The sequence below is a fragment of the Elephas maximus genome, chromosome 14, assembly GCF_024166365.1.
Source record: "Elephas maximus indicus isolate mEleMax1 chromosome 14, mEleMax1 primary haplotype, whole genome shotgun sequence".
NCBI classification, from domain to species: domain Eukaryota; kingdom Metazoa; phylum Chordata; class Mammalia; order Proboscidea; family Elephantidae; genus Elephas; species Elephas maximus.
Window position 1 is genome coordinate 25,760,766 of NC_064832.1, and position 26,967 is coordinate 25,787,732.

A 26,967-nucleotide genomic window follows, 5' to 3' on the forward strand; every position below is an offset into this window, starting at 1 on the left:
TTCTTCCTTACCAATCTGGATGTCCCTTATTTCTTTAGCTAGCCTAATTGCTCTGGCTAGAACCTCCAGCACATAATGTTGAATGAGAGTGGCAATAAAGGGCATCCTTGTCTGGTTCCTGATCTCAAGGGGAATGCTTTCAAGCTCTCTCCACTTAGGATGATGTTGGCTGTTGGCTTTGTATAAATGCCCTTTATTATGTTGAGGAATTTTCCTTCTATTCCTGTTTTGCTCAGAGTGTTTATCATGAATGGGTGTTGAACTTTGTCAAATGCCTTTTCTGTACTGATTGATAAAATCATGTGGTTCTTGTCTTTTGTTTTCTTTATATGATGGATTACATTAATCATTTTTCTAATGTTGAACCATCCTCACATACCTGGTATGAATCCCACTTGGTCATGGTGAACTATTTTTTTGATATGGTATTGAATTCTATTGGCTAGAATTTTGTTGAGGATTTTTGCGTCCAAGTTCATGAGGGATATAGGTTTGTAATTTTCTTTTTTTGTGGAGTGTTTACCTGGTTTTGGTATCAGGGATATGCTGGCTTCATACAATGAGTTTGGAAGTTTTCCATCCTTTTCTATGCTCTGAAATACCTTTAGTAGTAGTGGTGTTAACTCTTCTCTGAACGTTTGGTAGAACTCTGCTATGAAGCCGCCTGGGCCAGGGCTTTTTTTGTTGTTGTTGCGAGTGTTTGGATTACGTTTTCAGTCTCTCCTTTTGTTATGGGTTTATTTAGTTGTTCTACCGCTCTTTGTTTTAGTTTATGTAGGTAGTATGTTTCTAGGAATTCATCCATTTCTTCTAGGTTTTCAAATTTGTTAGAGTACAATTTTTTCATAGTAATCTGATATGATTCTTTTAATTTCAGTTGAGTCTGTTGTAATATTGCCCATCTCATTTCTTATTTGGGTTATTTGCTTCCTCTCCTGTTTTTCTTTTGTCAGTTTGGCCAGTGGTTTATCAATTTTGTTAATTTTTTTTAAAGAGTCAGCTTTTGGTCTTGTTAACTCTTTCAGTTGATTTTCTGTTTTCTATTCCATTTAATTCTGCTCTAATCTTTATTATTTGCTTTCTTTTGGTGCCCGAGTGTTTCTTTTGTTGCTCTCTTTCTATTTGTTCAAGTTGTAGGGATAATTCTTTGATTTTGGCTCTTTCTCTTTTTGTATGTGTGCATTTTTTGATATAAATTGACCTCTGAGCACTGCTTTCACTGTGTCCCAAAGGTTTTGATAGGAAGTGTTTTCATTCTCATTGGATTCTCTGAATATCTTTATTCCATCCTTAATGTCTTCTATAATCCAGTCTTTTTTGAGGAAAGTATTGTTTAGTTTCCAAGTGTTTGATTTCTTTTCCCTGCTTTTTCTGTTATTGATTCCCACTTTTATGGCCTTATGGTCAGAGAAGATGCTTTGTAATATTTCAGTGTTTTGGACTCTGCTAAGGCTTGCTTTATGACCTAATATGTGGCCTATTCTAGAGAATGTTCCATGTGCACTGGAAAAGAAAGTATACTTGGCTGCTGTTGGGGGGAGTGTTCTGTATATGTCTATGAAGTCAAGTTTGTTGATTGTGGCATTTAGATCTTCTGTTTATTGAGCTTCTTTCTGGATGTCTGTCCTCCACCAAAAGCGGTATGTTGAAGTCTCCTACTATAATTGTGGAGCTTTCTGTCTCACTTTTCAATGCTGTTGGAGTTTGTTTTATGTATCTTGTAGCCTTGTCATTGGGTGTGTAAATATTTAATATGATTATATCCTCCTGGTATATTGTCCCTTTAATCATTATATAGTGTCCTTCCTTGTCCTTTGTGGTAGATTTAACTTAAAAGTCTATTTTGTCAGAAATACTGCCACTCCTGGTCTTTTCTGATTGTCGTTTGCTTGATATATTTTTTTTTTTCCATCCTTTGAACTTTAGTTTTTTTGTGCCTCTAAGTCTAAGGTGTGTCTCTTGTATGTAGCGTATAGACGGATAGTGATTTCTTTATCCATTCTGCCACTCTCTTTATTGGTGCATTTATTCCATTTACATTCAGTGTAATTATTTTAGATTGGTATGAGTTTAGTGCTGTCATTTTGATGTCTTTTTTTTATGTGTTTTTGACAGTTTCTTTTTCCCACTTAATTTTTTGTGTTAAGTAGTTTATATATTGTCTTTTCCTCTTATATGTTGTTGTTGATTTTGTTTCTGCTGAGTCTCTATTTTTTTCTTGTATTTTATTTTGATGAGTAGGATAGTTAGTCTCCTTTGTGGTTACCTTAATATTAATCTCTATTTTTCTAAGTTTAAACCTATCTTTTATGTCTTTATATCACCTTGTCTTCCTCTCCATATGAAAGATCTATGACTACATTTCTTAGTCCCTCTTTCTTGTTTTAATGTCTTCTTTTACATAATACATCGCTGTTTCCCTGTTGTGAGCTTTTTTTATCTTGATTTATTTGTATGATTTCCCTGTCTGGGTTGACACTTGATTGCTGTGCCCAGTGTTCTAGTCTTGGGTTGATAGCTGATATTATTGATTTTCTAACCAAAGAACTCCCTTTAGTATTTCTTGTAGTTTTGGTTTGCTTTTTACAAATTCCCTAAACTTCTGTTTATCTGGAACTGTCCTAATTTCACCTTCATATTTGAGAGACAGTTTTGCTCGATATATGATTCTTGGTTGGCAATTTTTTCCTTCAGTGCTTTATATAAGTCATCCCATTGCCTTCTTGCCTGCATGGTTTCTGTTGAGTAGTCTGAGTTTATTCTTACTGACTCTCCTTTGTAGGTGACTTTTCGTTTATCCCTCGCTGCTCTTAAAATTCTCTTTTTATCTTTGGTTTTGGCAAGTTTGATTATAATATGTCTTGGTGACTTTCTTTTAGAATCTACCTTATGTGAGCATCTTGGATAGATATCTTCTCATCTTTCAACAAATCTTCAACAATCCTCTATCAGAAAGGATAGCATTTAATGGAACCATATGGTCTATGTACAAAACAAGGTCAATAAGGTGATTTCCCAAGACTGCATTTTATTAATGTGCCGGATGGTCTCTTTCCTGAGGAAGGCTGACTCTGGCATACACGTTAATTTGGACCTTAGCACACAGTGGAGTCCTTGGGTGTTGGAAATGGTTAACATGCTGAATGCTAATTATAAGGTTGGAAGTTCAAGTCCACACAGAGGCACCTTGGAAGAAAGGCCTGGTGATTATTTCTGAAAAATCAGCCACTGAAAGCCCTATGGGGCATAGTTCTACTCTGACATGGGGTCGCCATGAGTCAAAGTCAACTCAGTGGCACCTTGTTTGGGTTTTTAGTATACAGTAGCCCTCGAGATCATTCCCTGGCTAAGAGGAAACCCCTCTTTTCACCAAGAGCCTAGTATAGCTCTGCTCAGGCCCAGCACGCCCTGGGGGAAGCCAAACAATCTGCCATCTCTCTCCTTGGTATTTCTCAGATCCTACAGAAAAGGTTGGCAGCTAGTGACCACCAAAACAGAAGCCCAGCAAGGGTGTCCCCCTCCTCCCACACAGCCTAGGGGGGAATGAGTAGGGTGGGAAGTTACTCCCTCTCTAGTCTGGGGACAGATGCCATGAGAACAACCCTGGGTCGCCTTTTAACAGAAAGTATAGTTGTATTGCTTCAAGCCATATCTCAGTGTATTACAGTGATTTTAGAAAGCTTGACCTATGAATTCCACCCTTACAGTTCTTGCTCTGAAATCCACCTGGTTGGGCTCACTGGCCCTCTGGGACTCCCCCCACCACCTCCTCCACTAACCCCCAGACCAGATCCTGTGGTTATTTCTCAGCTCAAAATGCTGACGTTTGAGAAAGCCATACTTCTTTACCGTTTCCCCAGGAGATGTCGGGTTAACCAGTTCCTCATTGTAAATGGTGCTCAGAAATGGAGTTCTTTACAAAAGCATGATCAGAACGCCCTGGGACTGGCAACAGCCCAAGTACATTTGAGGTGCAAATTAAAGGGTGGGTTATCTAATGATTTTTATTACTTATAACTCATGTGTTATTTAATCATTTCCAATGTTTGCTATACTGTATCTAAGGCAGGAGTTTAATTCAATACTGGTGACCCCCCATAGGTGCCAGCCCTGTGCTGGGTACCCGAGGTACAGTGGTGAGCAAGGCAGACACCAGCCGGCCCCTGCTGAGTTCAAGTGTAGTAGAGAAGGGTCAAACAAGTGACTTGTGAAGGAGAAAGCTCTGGGGTCTGAGGGGATTTGACTTCAAGGGAAGCCCAGGCAGCGTGGAGTATGTGGTTTCTTCATCCTCAGCCTGGTTTGTTCATTGCCACTCTCAGCCACGTGGAGGGCAGCAGAGTGCTGAGTTCAACTTAGACCTTGACGGTGAAGCCCAGTGAGGAGGAAGGTGCGACCCAGGGGGCCGCACATGTTGCAGTGCCCTGGACAAAGACGGGGTGTGTGCCGTCTTGCAAGCCTGCTGGCCAGCCCGCTCACTCACCACTGACCTTCAGTTTTCATTCTTCACTCCTGTCCTGGGGGCAGCAAGTGGTTTTGACTGATGGGCCAGTGCACACCAACCCATCCGTTTCTCATTCATGCACCTTGGCTGGGGGGACATGCCTTTATTTTCTATGCTTCATCTAAAGACACCTGAGCAGCTGCAGGACTGACTCTCCCCAGGAGCCACCTAAAACCAGTGTGGCAAGGACTGAGGGGCTTCTCCACACCCACTTAGATTGGACATGTTGGGACTGGAAAGAGGGGCCTCTTTCTCAGAGGTAGAGCTTCTATCTACAGTGTGTCCTCTGCAAAGCCAAGGAAGGGGACGGTGCCACGTGGGGTGGGCACGTGGGGGTGTGGCTGGGCCCTGTCCTTTGTGGGCCCTCTGAACTTCGACAGCATCCAGTGATGAGGGAGCTGATGAATGAGGCCACTAGGTTAAGTCTGTAAACCAGCTGCTATTGAGTTGATTCTGACTCATGGCAACCCCAAGTGCGTCACAGTAGAACTGTGCTCTACAAGGTTTTCAGAAGTAGATTGCTAGGCCTTTCTTCTGAGGTGCCTCTGGGTAGACTCAAACCTTCAACCTTTTGGTTAGCATCGGAGTACATTAACTGTTCACACCACCAGGGGACTCCGGGTGATAGGACAGGGATTTTTATTTACTTTCAGTACTTTATTATTATTATAGATTTTTTATTGTGCTTTAGATGAAGGTTTACAGAGCAAATTAGTTTCTCATTGATATACATATTATTTTATACATTGGTTGCCAGCCCCAGGATGTGTCAACACTCTCCTCTTCTCCATCTTGGGTTCCCCAATTCAATTCGTCCAGCTTTCCTGTCCCCTCTTGCCTTCTCATCCTTGCCCCTGGGCTGATATACCCTTTTAGTCTCATGTACATGGTTGAGCTGTGTGTATTATTTTGTTTTATGGGCCTGTCTAATCTTTGGCTGAAGGGTGAACCTCAGGAGTGATTTTCAGCACTGAGTTAAAAGGGTTTCTGGGGGCCATACTCTTGGAGTTTCTCCAGTCTGTGTCAGACCAGTAAGTCTGGTCTTTTTTTTTTTCCTTTGGTGAGTTAGAATTTTGTTGTACATTTATCTCCAGCTCTGTCTGGGACCCTCTGCTGTGATCCCTGTCAGAGCAGTTGGTGGTGGTAGCTGGGCACCATCTAGTTGTGCTGGACTCAGTCTGGTGGAGGCAATGTGTGGTCCATTAGTCCTTTGGTCTAATCTTTGCCTTGTGTCTTTGGTTTTCTTCATTCTCCCTTGTTCCTGACCAAGTAAGACCAGTGAAATACCTTAGATGGCCACTCACAAGCTTTAACACCACAGATGCTACTTACCAAGGTAGGAGGTAGAACATTTTCTTCATAAACTATGTTATGACAGTTGAGCTAGATGTGCCCCAAGACCATGGTCCCCAGCCCTCAGCCCACTAATCAGTCCCTCAGGGAGTTTGGATGTGTCTATGAAGCTTCCATGATCTTGCCTTGGTCAAGTTGTGCTACTCCTCTAGTATTGTAGGACAGGGGTTTTTAAATGCTTTCTTTTTGCTCATCAGTATTTCCTAATTTTTTCACAATAAACAATCGTGACTTCTGTAAAAAGAAAAAAATATTTTTTATTAAACAGAGAGAGAGAGAGAGCCCTAGATTAGATGACTCCTATCTCTAAAATTCTATGATCTCAGTAAGGCTTCCAAACGTTGTTTTCTCTGGTTTCTTTCTTTAGCTTCACAAGAGAACTATTTTGTTTCCCAATGTGCTCAACTTAGCGAGCGTGTTCCCTGAGGTCTACGGGAAGATGGGGGTTTTGCCTGCAGCCAAATCACAAGGCCAGTCCTGCCTGGATTTGGGTAGGCTGTGAGTGGACGAGGGAGTGGGCGAGTGGGCAGGCTGTGCCAGGTGACCACCACCTCTGTGTAGCCCCGGGTGCAGGGGTCCAGGGGGAGGACAAGGCAAACAGCCTGGCAGAAGAGGTTAAAAAAAAAAAAAAAAAAAGCTAAGCAGAGGCTTTTTTTTTTACTACCAAAAAAGCCAAACCTGTTGCTGTCTGACTCATAGTGACCCTATAGGACAAAGCAGAACTGCCCCATAGGGTTTCCAAGGAATGGCTGGTGGATTTGAACTGCCGACCTTTTGGTTAGCAGCCAAGCTCTTAACCACTATGCCACCAGGGCTCCCTTACTACACTGCTCTCTAAAAAGAATATGAAAACAGTCCAAGAAACTAACATCGAGGATCCTCATAGAGATTAGAATAATTTTAGAGAGATCGCTAAAGCAGGAATCCAGTCTGAGGGTTTAACCTTCCTGGCCTCAGTGTAAGGCCCACACCTCATTAGAGCCCTGTTTCTTAGGAGGGGAAGGCGGGTGGGGGTGGGGGGGTGAGGCGTGCTTCCTCAAAGCTCTGAGATAATTTTTTCCTCAGGGGATGGGCTGGTCTGAGGGCCCTGTGGACAGGACATCCAGCAGAGCAGCACTTAGCACCCAAGTGGCAGGGGGCATTAGGGCCTTTATGACAAGGTTCTTTGCAATCTCTTCCAAACAGCTTGGATAAATGTTATTTTGAAATAGAGAGTTTATGATCTGTCCAGGCATGGACCAGTAACATGAAATCTGCCTCCAAAAATGGAGGGCGCCGAGAGACCAAAAAAAGAGGTAGGCAACTCCAGGGTGGCAGCAAGTTAAGTTTATTAGCAAAACTTACATACAAAATGAATTCTGGGTAGCAGGAGGACCAAAGCAAATCTCCGCGCCCTGCAATGGGAAGGCAGAGGTTTTATGGTGGTAGTGGACAGTAGTGACTCCACGCCAGGGGCTTACATAAGAATGCAAACTGTAGTGAACTGGGGGACTGCATGAGGGTGCTCACGTTTGGCCTCACAAAGCCCGTTTCCCCTTCAGTCCACTCCCTGAGGCTGGTTCTTACAATCTGGCGTGCTTCATCTTGGACCACAGCACAAGAGGCTCCATTCCCTCCCTACCAGGAACAGGTGGAGAAGCTGGGTCAGAAAGAGGCTGTGTGGTGCAGGCGCATGTGCAAGAGACGGAGACAGTCACTGTGTGCCCAGGAGAGGGGGAAGGGTTCTCTGATAAGGAGAAGGAGCCAGGACAGAGGAGGCTTCTTCATCAGAGAATGCTCTGGGCCCAAGGCCTTTACTTAGGCAGCTCAGATGGGAGGCGTAAAGGCAGACCATTCCCCCAACAATCCACCCTCGATGCCCATCAGGGTGCCAGAAACAGAAGCAGAGCAGTACCTAGTCCTGGTATGCCTATCACCTATTCTGGACGCTGAGCTATATACGTGGTTTGGTGCATAACTCTGGTGGATGTTATATCTGTCATTCGAAGCAGCATTTAATGAGGGTTACTAGTAGCACTATCTCCAGAAGGTTGATCAGGCCTGCTCGGAGGAGAGATCCCAACCAGTTACCCCAGTTGTGGCTTAATCTAAGCCAAATGAACGCATCACACAGCTGCATCTGTCCAGTCTTATGTATGTATAACATGCCCTGATTCGTTGATGTAAAACAGCATATTTCTCCCAATATGGCACAGTATGTGAACAGGACACACTTCAGTACAAGTAATACAAAAGCTCTCTTTCTCAGCACAATTGAACAAGGTCTTACATTGCCAAACCAAAAAAAAAAAAAAAAAAAACCCCACTGCCATCTGGTCGATTCCGACTCATAGCCAGACCAGGCTAATCCAGACTTGGTGTAGTCAGTTAATGTACACTGGACCATCTGGTCATATTCTACAAGTTCTCCATGTCCACAGTAATGTCAAACTCAGTACCATTCTCAGAGTCAAACCATCCAGGCCCATGCCATCTACCTATATTTTTAACATAGAGAAAGAAATTTCCTTCTAAAGTTGGAGCGCTCCCCACAGGCGGCTTTCATGCTTCAGAAGATGTTTTCCATGAATAGTGGAGTTGTTTTAGTTATCTAGTGCGGCTGTAACAGAAAGACCACAAGTGGATGGTTTAACAAACAGAAGTTTATTCTCTCACAGTTTGGAGGCTAGAAACCTGAATTCAGGGTGCCAGTTCCAGGGGAAGGCTTTCTATGTCAACTTTGGGGGAAGGTCCTTGTCATCAATCTTCCTCTGGCCTAGGAGCTTCTCAGCACTCTGACCCTGGGTCCAAAGGACACGCTTCACTCCGGGTTCTTCTTTCTTGGTGGTAGTGAGGTCCCTCTCCTGTCTGTTCACATCTCTCTTTTATATCTCAAAAGAGATTGATTTAAGATACAAACTAATCCTGTTGATTTCATCCTGCCTCATCAATATAACTGCCTCTAATTCTGCCTCATTAACATCACAGAGATTAGGATTTATAACACATAGGAAAATTACATCAGATCATGAAATGGAGAACCACCACACAATAGTGAGAACCATGGCCTAGGCAAGTAAACACATTTTGGGGGGACACAATTCATAACAGGAGTTGACTGTACTCATTTACCATGTCATCTCCTCAGCACGCCAGGTTACACATACAGTTGGTCTATGAGATGTCCTCCTTGTTGACAGATCAGCTGGAAACATGTGGGGAGATGATTTATTATCTTAGTTCAGATGTTGACAGAGCCAACAGTCGGTCTGAGCGGTGGCTCTAACAAAAGCCTGTATCGTTGGGGCCCGTGGATGAGAGGCCTGTCCATCATCGTGAGATAATCTGGGGAGAACACGAGACAACATTAACAATCCCCCCTCCCCTCCCCTATCTTCCGTGGGACTCAAGGTGAGGGTCCCAGGTATAGCCACCCAGGCTGTCTGTCCTAGTCTTGAGGCAGTGACTTCTGTGGGAACCCAGAGCTTTTGTCAGAGACAGTCGTATACAGAAGAAACACATTTTATAACACAGACAGTTTAATCTAACAAACGGCACAAACGGGAAACGCCCTTGCAGGGACTGCTGAATTGAGACCCCGGGCTGCCTGTCTCAGATGTTCAGTTCAGGCTGGGGTTGTCCTGCCCCCTCTCATCGGCCGTCCAAGCCTGTCCACTTAAGTGCTCAGTTGCCCCTGTGGCTTGGTTAAGTGCTCAGTTGCCCCTGTGGCTTGGGGGTGACAGAGAGCATGAAGAGCACATTCAAGATCCAGAGGAGGCCTCTGTACAGGATAAGAGGCCCCAGTATGATCTACCTGCTGGGGATGCCCTGGCCTGTTGGCTCAGGCACCTGTCCCTGGGCAGGTGTTAGCCTTGGCCAGGGCCTCACAGGCGGGTCAGCTTTTCTGTTGTCCGGCGTTTTGCGATGGCAGTGGCAGTCTGTGCACGCAGACCCAGCCGAGGACGGAGTGTGACTCCCCACGGCCTGTCCTCTCTTAGATCCAGGAGGGGTCAGTTGCACATCTCTTTGCTCCGGAGCAGAGGAAGCTTCAGTCTCCAAAGTCAGTCGGAACGGCCCGCTCATTGGTTGTTTTCGCCTCTCAGCATAGGGCCTTTCTGGTGACCATCCACACAAGTAACAAAAGCTTATCAGGAGCAGAACTGATTTTTTTGTTTGTTTGTCCAGCTGTCTCACCTAGAGGCTTTCTTTACATGTCAGCCTGAGGGTCTTTACATGTCAGTGGCCAGATTGAATGGATGGCCAGGCTATTAGCTATCGCCAATGTCACAGTTTCTGTGTGCCCCACTAAAATGCCCCTAACCGCAGCAATTCCCATCAAGACCTGGAGGCAAACACTTACAGAAGTGTACGTTAACACAACAACATCATCAATACATACAACAGGGGTTTGTAGGGGCCCTGAAGGGACTTATCCGTAGTCAGGCTGGGGCAGGGGTCTCAGTGATGGTGACCTCAGACCCAAAAGTTTTCCTCATCTTGGTGCTAGGTGTTACAGAGATCACAGTCACCTGTGCAACGGTATCTAAAAACCCAAGATTTTCATTTCCTCATTGAGCTCTAATTGTAACCTAAGGCCTTTGGTCCTCCCAGGTGACAGAGGGACCGAGGCTTAATCCTCACTCCTAATTATTTGTCAAAGTCAGAAGGTCTGAGCAAAGTTGGTAGAGCCCTTAGACACCTGTGGAGCCACGCCGCCACCATACCAAGTGCAAGCACGGGTCCAGTTGCGACTATGTTGTTGCTTGGTTATCTTGGCAGGGTCAGTTAGCAGAGAATTCCAGAGCAGGCCTCCAAGGTCTCTTCAAGGCTGCTCAACACAAGTTATCTTGAAGGACTTTTTGCTCCTTTTTTTTTTTTTCCTGCTGTTCTAACTCTTGCTATGTACAGGGTGTTCTCAGCCCCAGGGACCTGCTTATCTCCTCCAACTATCTCCAGTCCCATTGTTGGACAGCTTTGAGCAATGGCTGGGGGATTGTTTCCCTAGCCTTTGAATCTCCCATCTCTACAAACCAGCAAGTGAGCATTTCTAGTTGTTCATCCTGTTCGTGGACCAGGCTGCTTGATACATCAGTCATGTCCACACTTGACTGCTGCACATCTTTTTCTAACTGTAATTCTTCCTGGGGAGCTCTTATGCACACTTCAGCAGCTAGCTGGGCTTCAGTAGCCAAACAGCTCAGAGTAGCTGCCATCCCACAGCTGCTACTGCTTTCCTAGCTTCTTTTCCACACTTATGAAGGGGCACATCTGCCTACAACATGGCCAGAACTCCCCACATGAGGATCGCTGGCTGTCTTAGCTGCCTAGTGCTGCTACAACAGAAGTACCACAAGTGGATGGCTTTAACAAAGAGAAATTTATTCTCCCACAGTCTAGTAGGCTAGGAGTCTGAATCCAGGGCGCCAGCTCCACGGGAAGACTTTCTATGTTGGTTCTAGGGAAAGGTCCTTGTCATCAATCTTCCCTCGGGTAGGAGCTTCTCAGTGCAGGAACCCCGAGTCCAAAGGATGTGCTCTGCTTCCAGCGCTGTTTTCTTGGTGATATGAGGCCCCCACTCTCTGCCTGATTCTCTCTTTTCTATCTCAAAAGAGATTGATTCAAGATACAACCTCATCTTGTTGATTGAGTCCTGCCTCATTAACATAAGTGCCTCTAACCCTGCCTCATTAACACCATAGATGTAGAATTCACAACACATATGAAAATGACATCAGATGACAAAATGGTGGATAATCACACAATAGTGGGAATCATGGCCTAGCCAAGTTGACACACATTTTTGGGGGACACAGTGCAATCCATAACACTAGCCAACCTGGGATTTCCCCTGTAAAAAAGCACACTGGCCAGACCACCCCACATGGAGGTTGCTGGCTGACCAGTATTTCCCCCTACAGAGGCCTTACTCCCACTCACCATTCTTCGGTCTCCTGGCTGGCTTGCCAATTGTCCAGGCATGGGCCAGTAAAGTGAAATTTGCCTCCAAAAATGGAAGCTGCTGAGAGACCAAAGAAAGGCAGGCAACTCCAGGGTGGCAGCAAAGAAGTCTATTACGTAGACTTACAACAAGGCGAGTCCTAGGTGGCAAAAGGACCAAAGCAGATCTCTGCACCCTGAAGAGGGCAGAAAGAGGTTTTATAGTGGTGGTGGACAATAGTGGCTCCATGGCAGGGGCTGACATAAGAATGCAAACTGTAGTGAACTGGCGGACTGCATGAGGGTGCTCATGTTTGGCCTTCAGCCCACCCCTTGAGGCTGGCTCTTACAATCTGGCATGCTCTCCTTCTTGTACCCTAGTATGAGAGACTCCATTCCCTCCCCACCAGGAAGATACAGAATTTGGGTCAGCCAGGTGCTGTGTGCTGCCTGGGCATGTGCAACAGTCAGAGACAGTTACTGCATGCCCAGAACAGGGGAAGGCCTCTCTGGTAAGGAGAGCGAACCGGGAGAAAGAATGTAACCCAATTCTCAGCCTCCTCATCAGAGAACGCTCTGGGCCCAAGGCCCTTACATAGGGAGCCTGGATGGGAGGTGTAGAGGCAGATCATTCCCCCAGCATGATCACATTTCATTTTGTGATAAACGGGTTTTTTTTTTTTTTTTTTTTTGGTATTAAAAAAGATGCCAACCACCCCAAATTCCTTTAATCCAGAATACCATCATAATCAACTTGTCCCTGTTCACTGTCCCCATCATCTCCCAGCTGTGAAGCTGTTGATGCCAGGCTTCCATGCCAGGATGAAGGACAGACTTTGCTCAGTGGTGCAGGCAGTGGACACGGCACTGTGGCTCACCCCGTCCTCTGCAGCCACCGTGCACCCCAGCATATGGTTCTTCCATGGTAACTTACTTCCCATCTCTGTAGGCAGCTGCCAACCTGTCCCTAAACCACAGTGCTGGGTGGCAGGGAGCTCAGCCTCTGGAGGCAGCCTCTCCTGCCCTGAAATGTGGGGTGGTTTTCTTCCCTTCCTGTGACTGTGACAGGGCTCCTTCCTCTGCCCTGGGGTTGGTTCTGCAAAGTGCTTTGTCCCCCGACTGCATCACCCCAACACTCCTACTGCCCTTTTCTCCTTCCTGTTTAGCTTTCTAAACTTGGCGGGTCCTCTGAGTACAGAAATCCCCTAGAATCAAAATTCTGGGCAAGGATGGCACCTATGGGCACAGTGGAGGCAAGCCTCACTTTGGGAATGAAAGATGGTCCCAGTCCCAGGCGGAACAGGGGCAGTGCAAGGCAGTGGTGTGAAGGGAGTAACTATGACTCTGCTTTCCTTTCTATTTTTGGAAGCAGTATCTGTTGCGTTTTTGTTCTTTATCTCAGTGGAACTCTTAAAGGATCAAGTACTGAGGAGAGAAGGCAGGCGTGATAGTAGGCAGCATAAGGAAGTGATGCTTTTCCTGGGCAGAAGCCAGGGTCTTCTCCGCATCCGTTCCCATCATTGACGACATCCACCCTTGCTCTAGAGGTTATAGAGCTCTGGTGTTCTCTGGAGTGGATCCTCCCACTCATCTCCCACACACGCCACAATCCAGCCCCGGCTATCACCTGCCTGACCAAACATGCCTCACTCTCCTGTCCCCAAACTCCCACCTATACTGTTACCTGTGTTTGAATGCCCCTCTCCCCTCCCCCCAGCCACCCACAGAATGTCTGTGACTCCCTCAAAACTCAGCTTTAACTTCTTTTCGCTTGCCTCCAGGAGTCCCTGGGGGACTTTGGTGCAAAGGTACCACACTCAGCTGCTAAGAAGAAAGGTTGGTGGTTTGAGTCCATCCAAAGGTGTCTCAGAAGAAGGGTCTGGCGATCTATTTCCCAAACATTAGCCATTGAAAGCACTGTGGAGCACAGCTGTACGCTGACACACATGGGGCTACCGTGAGTTGGAGTCTACTCGACAGCACCTGGTTCTTCTCTGCCCTACTAGGTCTCCCTTCTGTAGTGGTGCTTAACACTGATCTGCGGGGCCTTGTTAGCGTGAGACCCTTGAGGGCAGGCTCTACACCTAACTCTCGTGGCCCCTCCTGCCTCCCCTCCGCCAGGCGTCTGTGACATGGCTGACCTGGGCCCGAGCAGTAACAGGTCAGAGGCTGGTCCACAGTGCTGCGGCTCACACATCTTTGTTTTACCCTCACCTTTACGTCGGAAACCCGTTTTTACACACTTGCCTCTTGCTAGGACCTCTTCTCACTGGCTGAAGAGGAGAAGCTAATTGAAGTTCTCGAACAGCTGGCTCAGAGGTTTCACTAGGCCAGGCCAGAGCATGCAGGCCAGTCGCCTTCATAAAGGAGCAGGAACTGCCGTGAGCAGACCCTGCTTCCCCTCCCTATGAGCCACGAGGCGCCTACAGGGAGCAGGAACATTTATTTTAAAATAAATATGACTGGGGCTGTCAACAAGCTCACCTTGACCTTTAGCAGCAGGCTCTTTTCCTACTATTTGAGAATGTGGTTCTTAAAAATTCTACCCTTGAGATTAACTTTGTCAACTGGAGGGGAGGTGGGATGGGAGGAACAATGACTGTAGGGTCCCAAGCATGTGTGTGCATGGGGCTCTGGACTGCCCTGGCCATGCATGTGGCCAGAACAAGCAAAACTAAGGGACAGTGAGTATTAAACACGGCAATGAAATGTGGCCTAGTTTTACACTTGCTGAAGATTAGGAGTGTAAGCAACACACCTGGCATTCTTGCAGTGGTTTGATAAAACTTCTAAATCACACCATTTTACCTTTGCGTGAGTTCGGGGACAGGTGTGAGAAAACCAGTGAACAGACAGAATTGTCTGCATACAGCCTTGGTGCTCAAGGAAAACCAGGTGGGTGCAGCCCAGCCATCCACCAGGCTGTTTCTCAGTGGTGCCCAAGGCCCTCAGCCAGACCCATCAGCCTTTATCCCCAGAGAAGGGGTTGTTTCGGGTGTGCCTGCCCAAGAGGTTAGTGTCCATTGGGGTGGTGATGCTCTCCCTGGTGCTCACACATACAGGCCTGTGCCCTATGACTGTATCTGCCCTCTTTCCACAGGGATAAAGTGAGAGCTCCTGAATGGGGGACGCAGGTGAGGCTGCAGCCCGCAGAGGCAGGCTGAGGGGGGTCAACCCCGGGACGAGGGCTGGTGGGAAGGACACCCAGCTACTCCCCTCACTGGCTGCTGCAGATTGTGCAGGTCACTTGTGGGCCGCAGGAGAGGCTTTACCTGGCTGTATGTGCCCGAAGTCCTCTTTGTTCTTATTTGGAAAGTACATCAACCACAGTTAGGGCAGACCCAAAGAACATAAAGGGGACTAGAAGGGGACTAGAAGGCCACAGGTTCCTGAGTGGCACATATAGCTTGTGCTTGGCTACTAAGCAGAAGGTTGGAGGTTAAGTCCACCCAGTGGCACCATGGGGGAAAGGCCTGGTGATCTAATTCTCTAAGATTACAGCACTGAAAACCCTATGGAGCAGTTCTACTCTGATACACATGGGATTGCCATGAGTCGGCATCAACCCAATGGCAGCAGGTTTGGTTTTTTTTTTTTTAAGATGGTCGCAGCCCACTTGCTGTGCTCAGAGTCTGTGGTGAGCAGCAGCTCACTTTGGTCTCCAGACTGCATCTTTCTTTGAGGTCTAGACAGCTGGAAACTCACCCACACCTCCAGACTGGACAGCACCCACAGAGTGAGCCCCAGAGCAGGGTGGCCGGAGTGCACGAGGCTCAGCAACAACAATGGATGGGACCACAACCGCAGGAAGGTTTCCACAGAGATTTATTTGAAACCACGGAGGCAGCTGAGCGTTGAGAGTCTTTTACACTGGCCGTGGTGACAGGTACATTTTGGTTGGAGAGAAGCACAGCGGGATGTGAGCGCAGCAGACACTCACAACGTTCAGCAGCATGTGAATGCAGAAGTGGATACAGACACTGTGACACAGGAGAAAACTCCTGCTCATCGCCACCGGAGCACATTCTGGACGTCAATGTCAAGACTGGGTGGTCTGGTTGGGTGGGATCTGGTGGCAGAGAGCATGTCAAATGCCAGGAGTTCAGCTAGAGCCACATTTGAGAAATCTGTTCCACCTTCAGGCTTGTGACATCCTCAGGCCAGCCCCTTGGAGAGCTTCCTCATTTCAAGAGAAGAAAGGGAAAAACATTCAGCCGGTGTGAGGTGGGGCCAAGCAAGCCGAGTGGCCGAGTCCACGCCCCTGGTTATGGACAAAGTGGTTAGGCAGGCACTGAAGTTTGGGCTAGCACCTTCCCTGCTGACCAGTTACTAACAGTTTTTGTACTTTTCATAGATTTTCTCTTGCAAAACGATAGTACACTGAAAAACAAGTCATTTAAAAAGCAAGGCAAACGGCAGAACACAAATGTATGAGTACAACGGTTAACAGTGACACACGTGTTTGGTCCATACTTCATGTTGGCATATGCTGCCGACATAAGACTGCCATCCATTTAAGTAAAAATGTGTATAGATGTAAAATACTTTTTTCAAACTGTTTCCCCTTTTTATTAGTTAGAGCTCACCCTCTCATGCTTCCCAGAGAACAAAGGAAGGAAAGAGGGAATAGGAGAGAAAAAAAAAAGAGATTGTAAATTAAAAAACAAAAAAACTTTTAAACCAGCCTGTAATTCTCTGACACTTCCTCTCCCAAGAAAGTCAGATACTCCTTTACTCATGAAGGTGAACATCTGAGGTATCTGTTTTTAATGAGATGGTACCATGACTATGTCCACCTTCACCATCTTTATCTGAAACCAGACTTACTAGGCTCGAGACGGAAAGATTCAAAAAGCAATTCATTGATATGGCAAATGACCACAAAGCCTGTGAAGTGCTGTTTATCTAGGTCAGCCATGTGGACGGCACACAGGGTAATAGTTTTGGTTAGTCCAATGATAAACAACACTCAGTGGAATCACAGAACCTCAGTACTGGAGGGATCCTTCAGAACGATCATCTAATTTGATCCTCACTAAAGGCTTCCCTCTCCTCTGACAAGGGGCCATCTGTTCACAAGTTTGCTGGCATGGGAAACACAAAGGATCCATCCCAGTTTTGAACAGATCTAAGTTTTAGCCAGTACTTTTGCGTATTAAACCTAAAGAGGCTTCTCTGTGGAAAGGAGAATGACTTTTAACAGCAAAAATGTAAACTACAAACCTTGAGGGCTGAGTAGTATGTAGTTCTTGATTGGAAAGCTGAGCTAAAGTTTAAACACAAACACCACTGCTATCAAATTATGGACCTATGATACTTGGGCACTGAAAGCCAAAGGCACATAGATGTAATGGCAAGAGAAGAACCTGCTCATTCCTGCCATGAAGCTGGGGTGCTCCTGCCTCTGCAGAGCCAGGTTTCCCCAGCAGGAGCTGCCCAAAGCCCTTTTTTTCTATAACTGAATGGAGAAAAAACTTGGTTCCACTCAGCGAAGGCCATTGCGACAGGGATTTATCACCTTCTTGCATGAATGATCTAAGGCTGAGGAGGAAGTGGGGGCAGCAGCGCCTGCTCTGCACCACACACTCGACGCTGCGAGTTAGTGTAATGTACGCACAGTTGTCCACAACAGTCTTCTCCTGCCACAGTCCAACCTCTTTCCTTTCACCAAGTGGTGTGAGCGGCTGGGCCTGGCCCACCTGTAGAATTACCTAATCAGTATATTAGTCCTTTCCAGGCAAGGTCTGTGGCATGTACGGTCTCCAGCTTCACCTCACAGCCTGCAGGGAAGGGCAACGCACCCAGAAAGTTCCAAATTAGTTACCATGGGGTAACTAAATTTCAGATAACAATTCTAGGCATTTCCAAAGAAAAAGAAACTGATGTTAGCACTGGGGCAGGAAACCTGACTGAATCAGAGCATGATGAACCTCTGAGTGGCATCTCATAGCCGACCATGTTGTTCTGCGTTCACAGAGCATCAGCGTCTCCTGACAACAAGAGACCAGGCTCCAAGACTGCAGTCAAGGCACTTGGTGTTCTCTGGCAACTCCAAGCCACCCGAGGTCCCTGAGCACACCAGGCCCATTCGAGATCTTGGGCGTTGGTGAAGCTGTGTCAGAGCCTGAAAGTCATTTCATGTCCCCCTCACCTGCCCCACTCCTGCTCATCTTTTAACTCCACTCAGAAGTCCCTCCCTCTGCGGATCCCCTCCAGCTGGAGGAGGGCCCCATGCATACCTTCACCACCGCATCTGCCACATCTACTGAGACAGTCCATTTACTCATCTGTGTGGCCTCAGCCCAGGCCAGGAGAGGAGCCCCAGAGACCTCTAACCCCAGTGGCTAGTTCAACGCGTAGACCCTCAAGCATCATCTGGATAACTCAGTGCTCAAAACGGACCTAATTTCTCTGTTTTACAATCAAGTTGCAAGACATTCACTTTCTTATCAGGAAAAATTCAACTTAAAATCATTTTAAAGGAGGCAAAAATAAGCATGTTTTGGCAAAATATTTTCACTTTAAAATATAAATCTTAGTGAACAGGGTCATTTACATACAATTAAACTACTATGGAAAGACAAAACCAAATGAATCTCATTCACTGAATATGTATAGTAATTTTGATATATAGCTTGGAGCTATCCTTTTGCTTAAAAGCCAAAATCGGGGCTTTAAAAATTAACTAATGTTAAGCAAAAATGAATTATAATTTTTCAAAGTGAAGTTCAGGGTGCAAACAGGTGATGCCCACAAGAAGGGCAGGTGCTGCGGGCCAGGCTGCTCCAAGCCAGCCCTCACACAGATGGGTGAAAGGCATTTTCAGGGCCCTGTACTTCCGCTTAAGCTTTGCCACCAGAGTAGCCTGTGGTGGACAGTGCAGGAAGGGTTACACTGATGACGACTGGTGCTGCACTGCCAGGACCCCTACTCAGCCACAGGGCCCACGTGCCCAGGCACTTAGGCTGAGGGGCACTCCTGGGTCTGGAGGACTCCATGCCTCCCACTCGCACATTACCAGCTAACGTTCAAAAACAACTGTTCCTTGAGAATTCTCCTTCCAGATTTGTTTATACCCGTCTGGGGTCAATCAAGTGTTTTGTGGTTGGAATCTTCTAGATCTTTGAAGATCCCTTCCAATTTTGTGGTTTTATGATTCTCTGAATAATTCAAATAATCAAATGAAAAATACACCCTAAAAACTGATCATGGTTGATTAATCTCTTATAAAAGCAGACAAGATTCTAAGTATTTAACCTAAAATCACTTTTGCTATTGTGGACTTTACCCAAGAAGCTGAAGACCCCAGTTAACATCCCTCCTTTGGAGAAACTGAGAGCATGTGATTGGTTTTGTTCTGCCAAACAGAAAACAACAACTAGCATGTATAATAAGCACAGTTCTGTCACTTTTCCAACATAGCCATGCTAGGCATTACTTGCCAAAGCGCTTTTGTGTTTAAGTGACAGAGAAAAAAATACATGTAAAGTGCAAACCCTAGAGGGCAAAACAAGAACTGTGATAGTTAATTAACCCAGACAGGAGAAACGCCAACTGCTGGGCCAGCTTCCACTCCTCATGAGGGAAGTCTCCATGTCCGTAAGACGCTTGGGAGACACCCAACACCAGCAAATATTTCTGTGAGTTACGAGTACGGTGGAGACACTTACTTTAATGTAAAACTCAAGAATTCACAGTATTCCGAGTACCACATACTTGGTTTGCTAAACTCTCTTCACCAAATTCATGCACCTACAGCAGATGAGGAGAAAGAAAAAGCCGGGCGACGGACACCCTGACGTGTCTGCGGGGTCTAGCTGACTCTGACCACCAGTGGTTTCAACCTCTGCATGGCTGTGGGCTTGAGTGCAGTGCAGGGCACAGAGCAGAGTGGCCACGGTGTACATGTGGGTTCCAGTGGGGCGATCGGCTTCCCAAATGAGGTCTGAGCTCATCTAGAAGGCTTGCTGGCACCTGAGCTACTGTGTTTCCCTGTCTGTATGCAGGCCAGGCTCCAAAGTTTCAGAAGGTATAACAGAGCAATTCATTTCCATTCCTCATTTCCAATGCACGGTTACTCTAATACGTGAAACTTAGTAAGTGGTTATAGGTCCTAGTAATAAAGTATAAAATATTTGAATATTTTAAATTTAATTCCCTTTTTAATGCTCTCTCACAGAGCAATCATGCAGAAAAGACTCAAAGTAGTTATTATAACAGCTCTGACTGACAGCAAGCAAGGGCGGTGTGGAAGGAGGGGGCAGTGAGGGGTATGTGGTAATTGCTCACGTGTGTGTGTGCGCACGTGCATCCTTAAAGTTAGGGTCGAATGGTCATTCTGGTCTGATTCTGGGCGGTGGCCATCATGTGAGGTGGCTGACAGGAACAGGCACGCTGGGCCTGCTTCCCGTGCTGGTGGAGCACAGCCACCTCTTGGGAGCCCCGTCCCCAGCAAGCACACTTTGCCCATGTTAGGGGTGGTATGCGCGTATGGCTTGTAGTACTTTCCCTGGTTAGAAAGAAAGGTAATTAATGATCATGAAGGGGTAAAACTGCTTTCTGGGAAAATAGGGAGGGTTTCAATTTCACTCCAACACTGCTCGCAAAACGTCACGTCAGAAGTGGACGAGACGCTGCAGAGGCAGTGCTTGGGTGGGTGGGGCAAGCCATCGCCCATTGATCTGCACGGCTTTGTTTAACCTGGCGGTCCCCTCCCGACAGGTGAGGACGGATGAGACAGTGTGCGAACATGCTTAGGAGGGGCAGGCACATGGTCCGTGTGTGCAGCTAACTGTTGTTTAATGTTATTTTCACAGGTGAAAATAGCTTCTTTTTTTAAATAAGGACTTCAAAATCCTGAGTTGAGTGACTACAACAGGAATATCCCACTTTATCAAGCTTGAGTGGATTTCCTTAGAAATAAAGAGTCCTTCAGGTTCCTGTTCTGAAGCTTCTTTCACAGTCTCAACAGGACACAGGCTGAGCTGTAGGACTGAGTACCTTTATGTCGCAGATCATGTTCAGTTTTAGTATGAAAGTGTGCAAAGTGTTCTGATAAAATACATTAAGATAAAAAAGTTGAAATAACTTGTTTTTAAGGGGAAAAAAAATACAGACAATGAAGGATAGAGCAAGCCTACAATCTCACAGGAGTGAACGTGTTCAAGCTCAGAGGTGATGTCACATGGAAAAGCACATCTTAAGATACTGGTTCTTGAAGCATGTAGGGTTTGTTTGTCTGTCTGTTTTAAATATTATGAGTGAGGACTGGCTGTGCCAAGTAAAACTAAGGTAGAAAAGGTCCACGAGGCTCCCACTGGGTTAGTTCTAAATGATCCAGGCACTGAGGCTTGAAGCTCTGAGTTGTAACCATCTACTTCTGTGAGGATGATGACAGGAAGCAGCTTTTGCACAGTATTTCCAATGTGGGAAAGACAGAGAACACTGAGGCGGGAAGGCAGGGTCATCTCTACTGCATAACAACACGGATGAGTCAGGCATTACAAACAGACCATCCTCCAAGTGATTCAAGTCAGTCGGTAAATCCACACAAATGGCTTCGCAAATCTCTCCACTGAAGAGGATATGAACGCAGAGGCGCTGGGAGTAAACAGTGAAACACAGACACTCTGGGAAACGGCAGACGATGGTTAAATGCAGAGAGACGGGAAGAAAAAGATGCTGACCACGTGATACATGCCGAAGTGAAGAGAACACAAGAACTACTTTATAATAACCAAAAATACCCTGAACAGATACCTCCCTCATTTCTCTGACACACAAACCAACAAGTAAAATGAAGTCTTGAAAAATACAAAAATTAAACATCCCAGATTTTTCATTATACTCAAAACAAGGTAGCACAGCCAGGCTGTATAAACCATTCGTTAAAAAAAATACCTTCTTTGATACTGTATGAACAAGCTGAAAGAGTCCCTTCGCAAGTGTTCCCTCACCAGCTCGCCACTGTTTGCGTATGCAAACTCATCCAGATTCCGCGCAGTCTCTCCTCATGTGGTCTCTCTCTCCTCATGCGGCTGCCTTCCTTTACATCTTCAGCAGTGACTGGGATTAGAACAACCATTTCTTCAGTAAATTCTTTCTGATTCCGGGAGTGTCATCACGACACTACTGGAGTCATATCCCACAACTGTAAAAAGAAAAGGGAGCTATGTGATGAATTAAAAAATAAATTGGGTTGAGGATAAAAGGTACTAAACTGTTTGAATTCTTCAAGTAAAGTTTTTGCATTAAAAATCAACCAAGTATTATACTAATATGAATTCTAAATCTATATGTTAAAATATTTTTCCATCAAAAATTTCAACATGAAGCTCAAAAACATGACAAGGGCAGCTGGAAATTTCAATCCCGCTAACAGATCTACTTCTGAAAATCAGCCAGTGAAAACCCTATGGATCACAGAAGTCCGATCTGCAGCTGCTCACGGGGATGGCATAGGACTGGGCAGCGTTTCGTTCTGTTGAGCACGGGGTGACCATGAGTTGGGGCTATTGGGACTGACTGGACAGTAGCTAACAACAACGACGATGGACAACGAAGGCATATAGTCATTTCACGGGGACGGGAGCTAACACATACTGGGCACCAAATGGGTTCCAGGCATGTGTTGTGTCCTTTCCAATCTGATCTCATTTAATCTTCCGAACACTTTGACATGATGTCTCATTTTACAAAGCAACTCAGGCTCCCAGAATTTACTTTAAACTTGCTCAAAGTCACAGAGGTCTGGTTACTTCCAAAGGAAGGGAGCTATTCTAACCACCTCATCCCGCTGCTGCCTCCAAGAACAAGAGCTGAGCGAGCTGGGAGTGGGCCTGGTGCACTGAGTGGGTGTACCTGTGTGCCTCAGGGGGTGATGCAGGGGTGGCTCTTTCTGTGGGGGGCGGGGGGCTCTGCTGTGGCACTTCTCCATGTGGTCTATCACCCTCCTCAGAGAGGCCCAGGAGCAGTGCTTTTGTAGTAACTGATTTCACTGGGAAAGGACCTTGTTTATTAGCTGTTGGCTTATTCAAGTCCCATCTTTCATTCAGTGCTCAGCTCAAACCCCACCTCCTTCACAAAGCCTTCTCCAGTTACTGAACTCTTAAAATACTTCTTGTCTGCATTACTCTTTTGGCAGTTTGCCCATGAGACCTATTTTGGTCCTTTTTTGAGAGTATGCCTCAAGTAGGCTAGCTGTTCCTTGCAGGCAGGAGCCTGGTCATTCTTTGTGGAGACCCAGGGCCTGGCCTGGGCCCTGCATCTAGTGGGCTCCTCTCAAAAATGCTCACTGCTGAGGATGAGCTCTTGAACAGTACCTCAGAGATTCTTGATGCTCCTGGGTGTTTACGTAAGGACAAAGATGGAAAGCTCCAAAAATAAGATGGTGTCCTACCTTGATAACCTTGTCAGTCCCGGAAGTCAGTAACCACCCTCTGGTTGCATCAAAATGCACGTGCACGATGTTATGTTTACTGTCGTGGAAGGTTGCCGTGGGCGCGCGTCTGGGGGCAAGGTGGAAAAGAGAGTTTGGAGCACAAAAGGTGGTATCGTGGGAATGATGGAGATCTAGGGACCCTACGCTCTCATTTTTAGCCAAATGGCTAAAATCACATAACTGAAAAGCTCATCAGATCTACCTTTATTCCTTGGAGACGTGTTATAGATTAAAAAAAAAAAAAGGTAAAAGGATTCTTACATTCTCCAAAATGGGAGACATTTTCAAAAGTCCTTCTGGACAGTTTGTTGCTCCACTGGAACCTGTGAAGTCCAGAGATAAAATCTCTACCTGTGCCTTAACAACAACAACAACAGTGCTTTTGCTAAGTTTGATCCCTATAGGACTTGCCAGTAAAATACTCTACCTTTGCCTATATAGTTTAAAAAAAAAACATGCTTGCTAAAATGCCCATGATAAAAGAACAGTCATTCTAACCAAACGGCCATCCGTTCTTTCTCCTCTTTTCACTGGTATAACTGCAGACTTAGCTTTTCTGCAGTATTCTACAGCTTTAACAAGTAAAACAAAATATAAACAACACTGTTATTTAATCTCTGCCTTTTTCAGCACTAAGGCTCACCAGCTGCCTAGGTGCTCTAGACACAACGCAAATGCTTCCACAGAGAAGAGGAAGAAGAAACAGTGGCGTGGAAAGGTGGGCAGGGATTAGAAAAAGGACAGCTGTTTTCTAGTCATGTTTTGGGGTTCCTATTCGTCTGCAGTGGGCTCTCTGAAGACAGCTATTCTTCTTTTTTCTAGAGCTAAAATCTGTAGGACAGATCTCCAGTATACTAAATATGGTCACTTGCAAATTTTTAGAATTAAAGATTTAGGCTTATTTTGCAATTCGCCTAGACTCTCTGGGTCTGTCTTTACCTATAAAAGGAAGACTTAAACTACAGTATCTAACATTTTTTTCCAGGTTTCCAACTCAATGAGAGAAGAACGTTCTTATTAATTTTATCTTGTATAACCCAGTGCTGTCGAGTATAATGAGTGGAAAATAATCAAATGAACATAAATGCTTACTTCTTGTAAGAGGATCTCAATTTATATTTGATATGAGTAAATAAGAATGAAAAATGTAAATTAGGGCTATCTGTACTATGAGACACAGTACACAGTGCAGTGGGTTTGGTTTTTTTTTTTTGTACTATGAGAGAATTCTTTGTTTTATTAATTTGCTAAGAATTTCCTCTAATTGCCGAGCTTCTCTGCTGCATTTTCAATGTTTCTATTTACATGCAGCTTTTAAGACAGCCATCTAGTACTTAAGATGTTTTCTTATATACAAAGGGCTGGGGTTGGGTGGGAGTGGGAAGATTAGGAAGAAGAGAAGTTTCCTCTAAAACCCTCCTGTAATTCATTAAAAGAGAAACTTGTTCTAGAACATTCCACTTCCATGTGGGGGCAGTTTTCAATAAGCCAATATTAGAGAGACCACATAGATTTGCCCCGCTCTCTCACACACACTGAAGTGCAATAACCTAGGGCCACATGTAGCCCATCTGAGCAGCTGGGCAACGGTAAAATAGCTCAGCTCTTCCTGGGAAATGAAACCTGGAGCCTGCTGGCTGATTCAACTCCTGTGAAGACACCAGGTTGGGCTAGAAAGTGAAGCGTGGGCCCCTGCCTTCTTTGGCAATTCTCAAGTAAATGGGCAGACAAAGAAGTTTGGTCCAAGAGCATCAATTTTATTTTTAATATTTTAGGAGGATCTATTTTAAATGCACACAGCCTGTGCTTTTACCTCTGGAATTGAGGAGCACCCAGAAATGAACACTTTGAGCATATTCCCTTTTCCTATTTATCTCACAAGATAGCACAAATCCCTTGCTGGGAAAGGGGGGTTTTACTACTGCATGGTCCATATTTTAAAGCAGCAAGCCCTAAGCCAATAGAGCCGATATTAGTTACGGCTGCGGCGCGGGATGCAGCTCTTAGGTCAGAGCTCTCCTTAGCCTGGAGAGTTGTGCGGACCACTGCCACTTACTCTTCATCTGTGATGGCCTCGTGGCAGCTGTCACAGACCCTCACTTCAAACTCGAAGCCCATCAGGGGGATGGAGGAGCGCTTGGAACTGCACTTGCCACAAACTGCCTTCCCGCACTTGCGGCAATGGTGCTGGAGGAGGAAGAGAAGATAGATATTCACTATGGCTCTTGTGCCTCACCCCCTCTCTGGGTAGACTCAGTCGTGGTCAACCGCATTTAGGTGAGGATGCTAAACAAGAACTGGCCCAGAAGATTAAAAGGAAAATTCCAGGTGCGCTCTCTTTTGTACTCTGTTTATTCAGTACAAGGACTGTTGGGAAACAAATCTGACTGTGTCACCTTCCTATTCTGCCTCCTTTCCCCATTCTCAGTGCTTTCCAGTTATCACTGCTGTGAACCACAGAGGAACCACCCAACTATCAGTTATGAACCATAGAGGAACCACTCAACTGTCACCACCATAGAGTAACCACCCAACTGTCACTGCTACAGAGGAACCACCCAACTATCAGTTATGAACCATAGAGGAACCACTCAACTGCCACCACTACAGAGGAACCACCCAACTGTCACCACTACAGAGGAACCACCCAACTGTCACCGCTACAGAGGAACCACCCAACTGTCACTGCTACAGAGGAATAACCCAATTATCACTGATGTGAACTATAGAGGAACCACCCAACTATCAGTTATGAACCACAGAGGAACCACCCAACTATCAGTTATGAACCATAGAGGAACCACTCAACTGCCACCACCATAGGGTAACCACCCAACTGTCACTGCTACAGAGGAACCACCCAACTATCAGTTATGAACCATAGAGGAACCACCCAACTGTCACTGCTACAGAGGAACCACCCAATTGTCACTGCTACAGAGGAACCACCCAACCGTCACCGCTACAGAGGAGCCACCCAATTGTCACCGCTACAGAGGAACCACCCAACTGTCACCGCTACAGAGGAACCACCCAATTGTCACCGCTACAGAGGAACCACCCAACTGTCACCGCTACAGAGGAACCACCCTATTGTCACTGCTACAGAGGAACCACCCAACTGTCACCGCCACAGAGGAACCACCCAAATGTCACTGCTCTAGAGGAATCACCTTACTATCACCACCATGAACTATAGAGGAACCACTTACTATCACCACCATGAACTTAGGAGGAACCACCCAACTATCACCTCCAGGAACTAGAGAGGAACCACCTTACTATCACCACTATGAACTACAGAGGAACCACCCAACTGTCACCTCTAGGGACTACAGAAGAACCATCCGGCTGTCAGGCTATCTTGAAGCTGGTGTGCTGAGGCGCTGTTGTCTCCAAAGGCTAAGCTGCCGCATGAAACTGAATTCAATCTATTGTCTACACTTGGGGCATGCTCAACCTAGGTGACCTAACATTTGGATTTCTTGGGGAAAACCAAATCAAGCTATGGAATCTGATTGAAAATGCTGTATTACAAGTAAATCTAAATAACGAAAACTAAGATTGGAGGAGGCAAAGTGAAATAATTAAGGAAAAATAAATATCCCTTATATAATTTCTTGGTTTGTTACTAATATGAGCTAAGCATGACTGGTCAAATTTCAAGGTGTATTTTAGTAGATGCCACTAGAATTCTAAAATCACATCCCTTCATCCTTATTGGAAACAAGTCACTATGGTTTCCCAAACTGAATCC

General features: G+C 45.8%; 2 protein-coding genes across 4 annotated transcripts in view; one reads left to right on the forward strand and one right to left on the reverse strand.

Moving 5' to 3' along the window:
- DHRS12 (dehydrogenase/reductase 12) overlaps window positions 1-14,315 on the forward strand; it is a 68,295-nt gene extending 53,980 nt beyond the window's left edge. Inside the window, 4 exon segments of the mRNA XM_049852896.1 lie at window positions 12,558-12,715; window positions 13,552-13,578; window positions 13,846-14,038; window positions 14,041-14,315. Of these exon segments, the coding sequence (XP_049708853.1) occupies window positions 12,558-12,715; window positions 13,552-13,578; window positions 13,846-14,038; window positions 14,041-14,099 (437 nt within the window). The 3' untranslated portion in view covers window positions 14,100-14,315.
- A 1,263-nt stretch (window positions 14,316-15,578) lies between these two features.
- Window positions 15,579-26,967, reverse strand: part of WDFY2 (WD repeat and FYVE domain containing 2) — a 270,983-nt gene continuing 259,594 nt past the window's right edge. The window contains exons 10-13 of one of the 3 annotated variants that reach the window (XR_007513165.1): window positions 25,267-25,397; window positions 23,169-23,277; window positions 21,671-21,920; window positions 15,579-16,031 (exon numbers count right to left, since the gene is read on the reverse strand). Coding sequence is in view for 1 of the 3 variants with exons in the window: in XM_049853335.1 (XP_049709292.1) it covers window positions 21,891-21,920; window positions 23,169-23,277; window positions 25,267-25,397 (270 nt within the window). In the remaining 2 variants the exon portion in view is untranslated. Of the gene's footprint in view, window positions 21,921-23,168; window positions 23,278-25,266; window positions 25,398-26,967 lie in introns of all 3 variants that reach the window. The other 2 variants (XM_049853335.1, XR_007513166.1) reach the window with 2 other exon arrangements.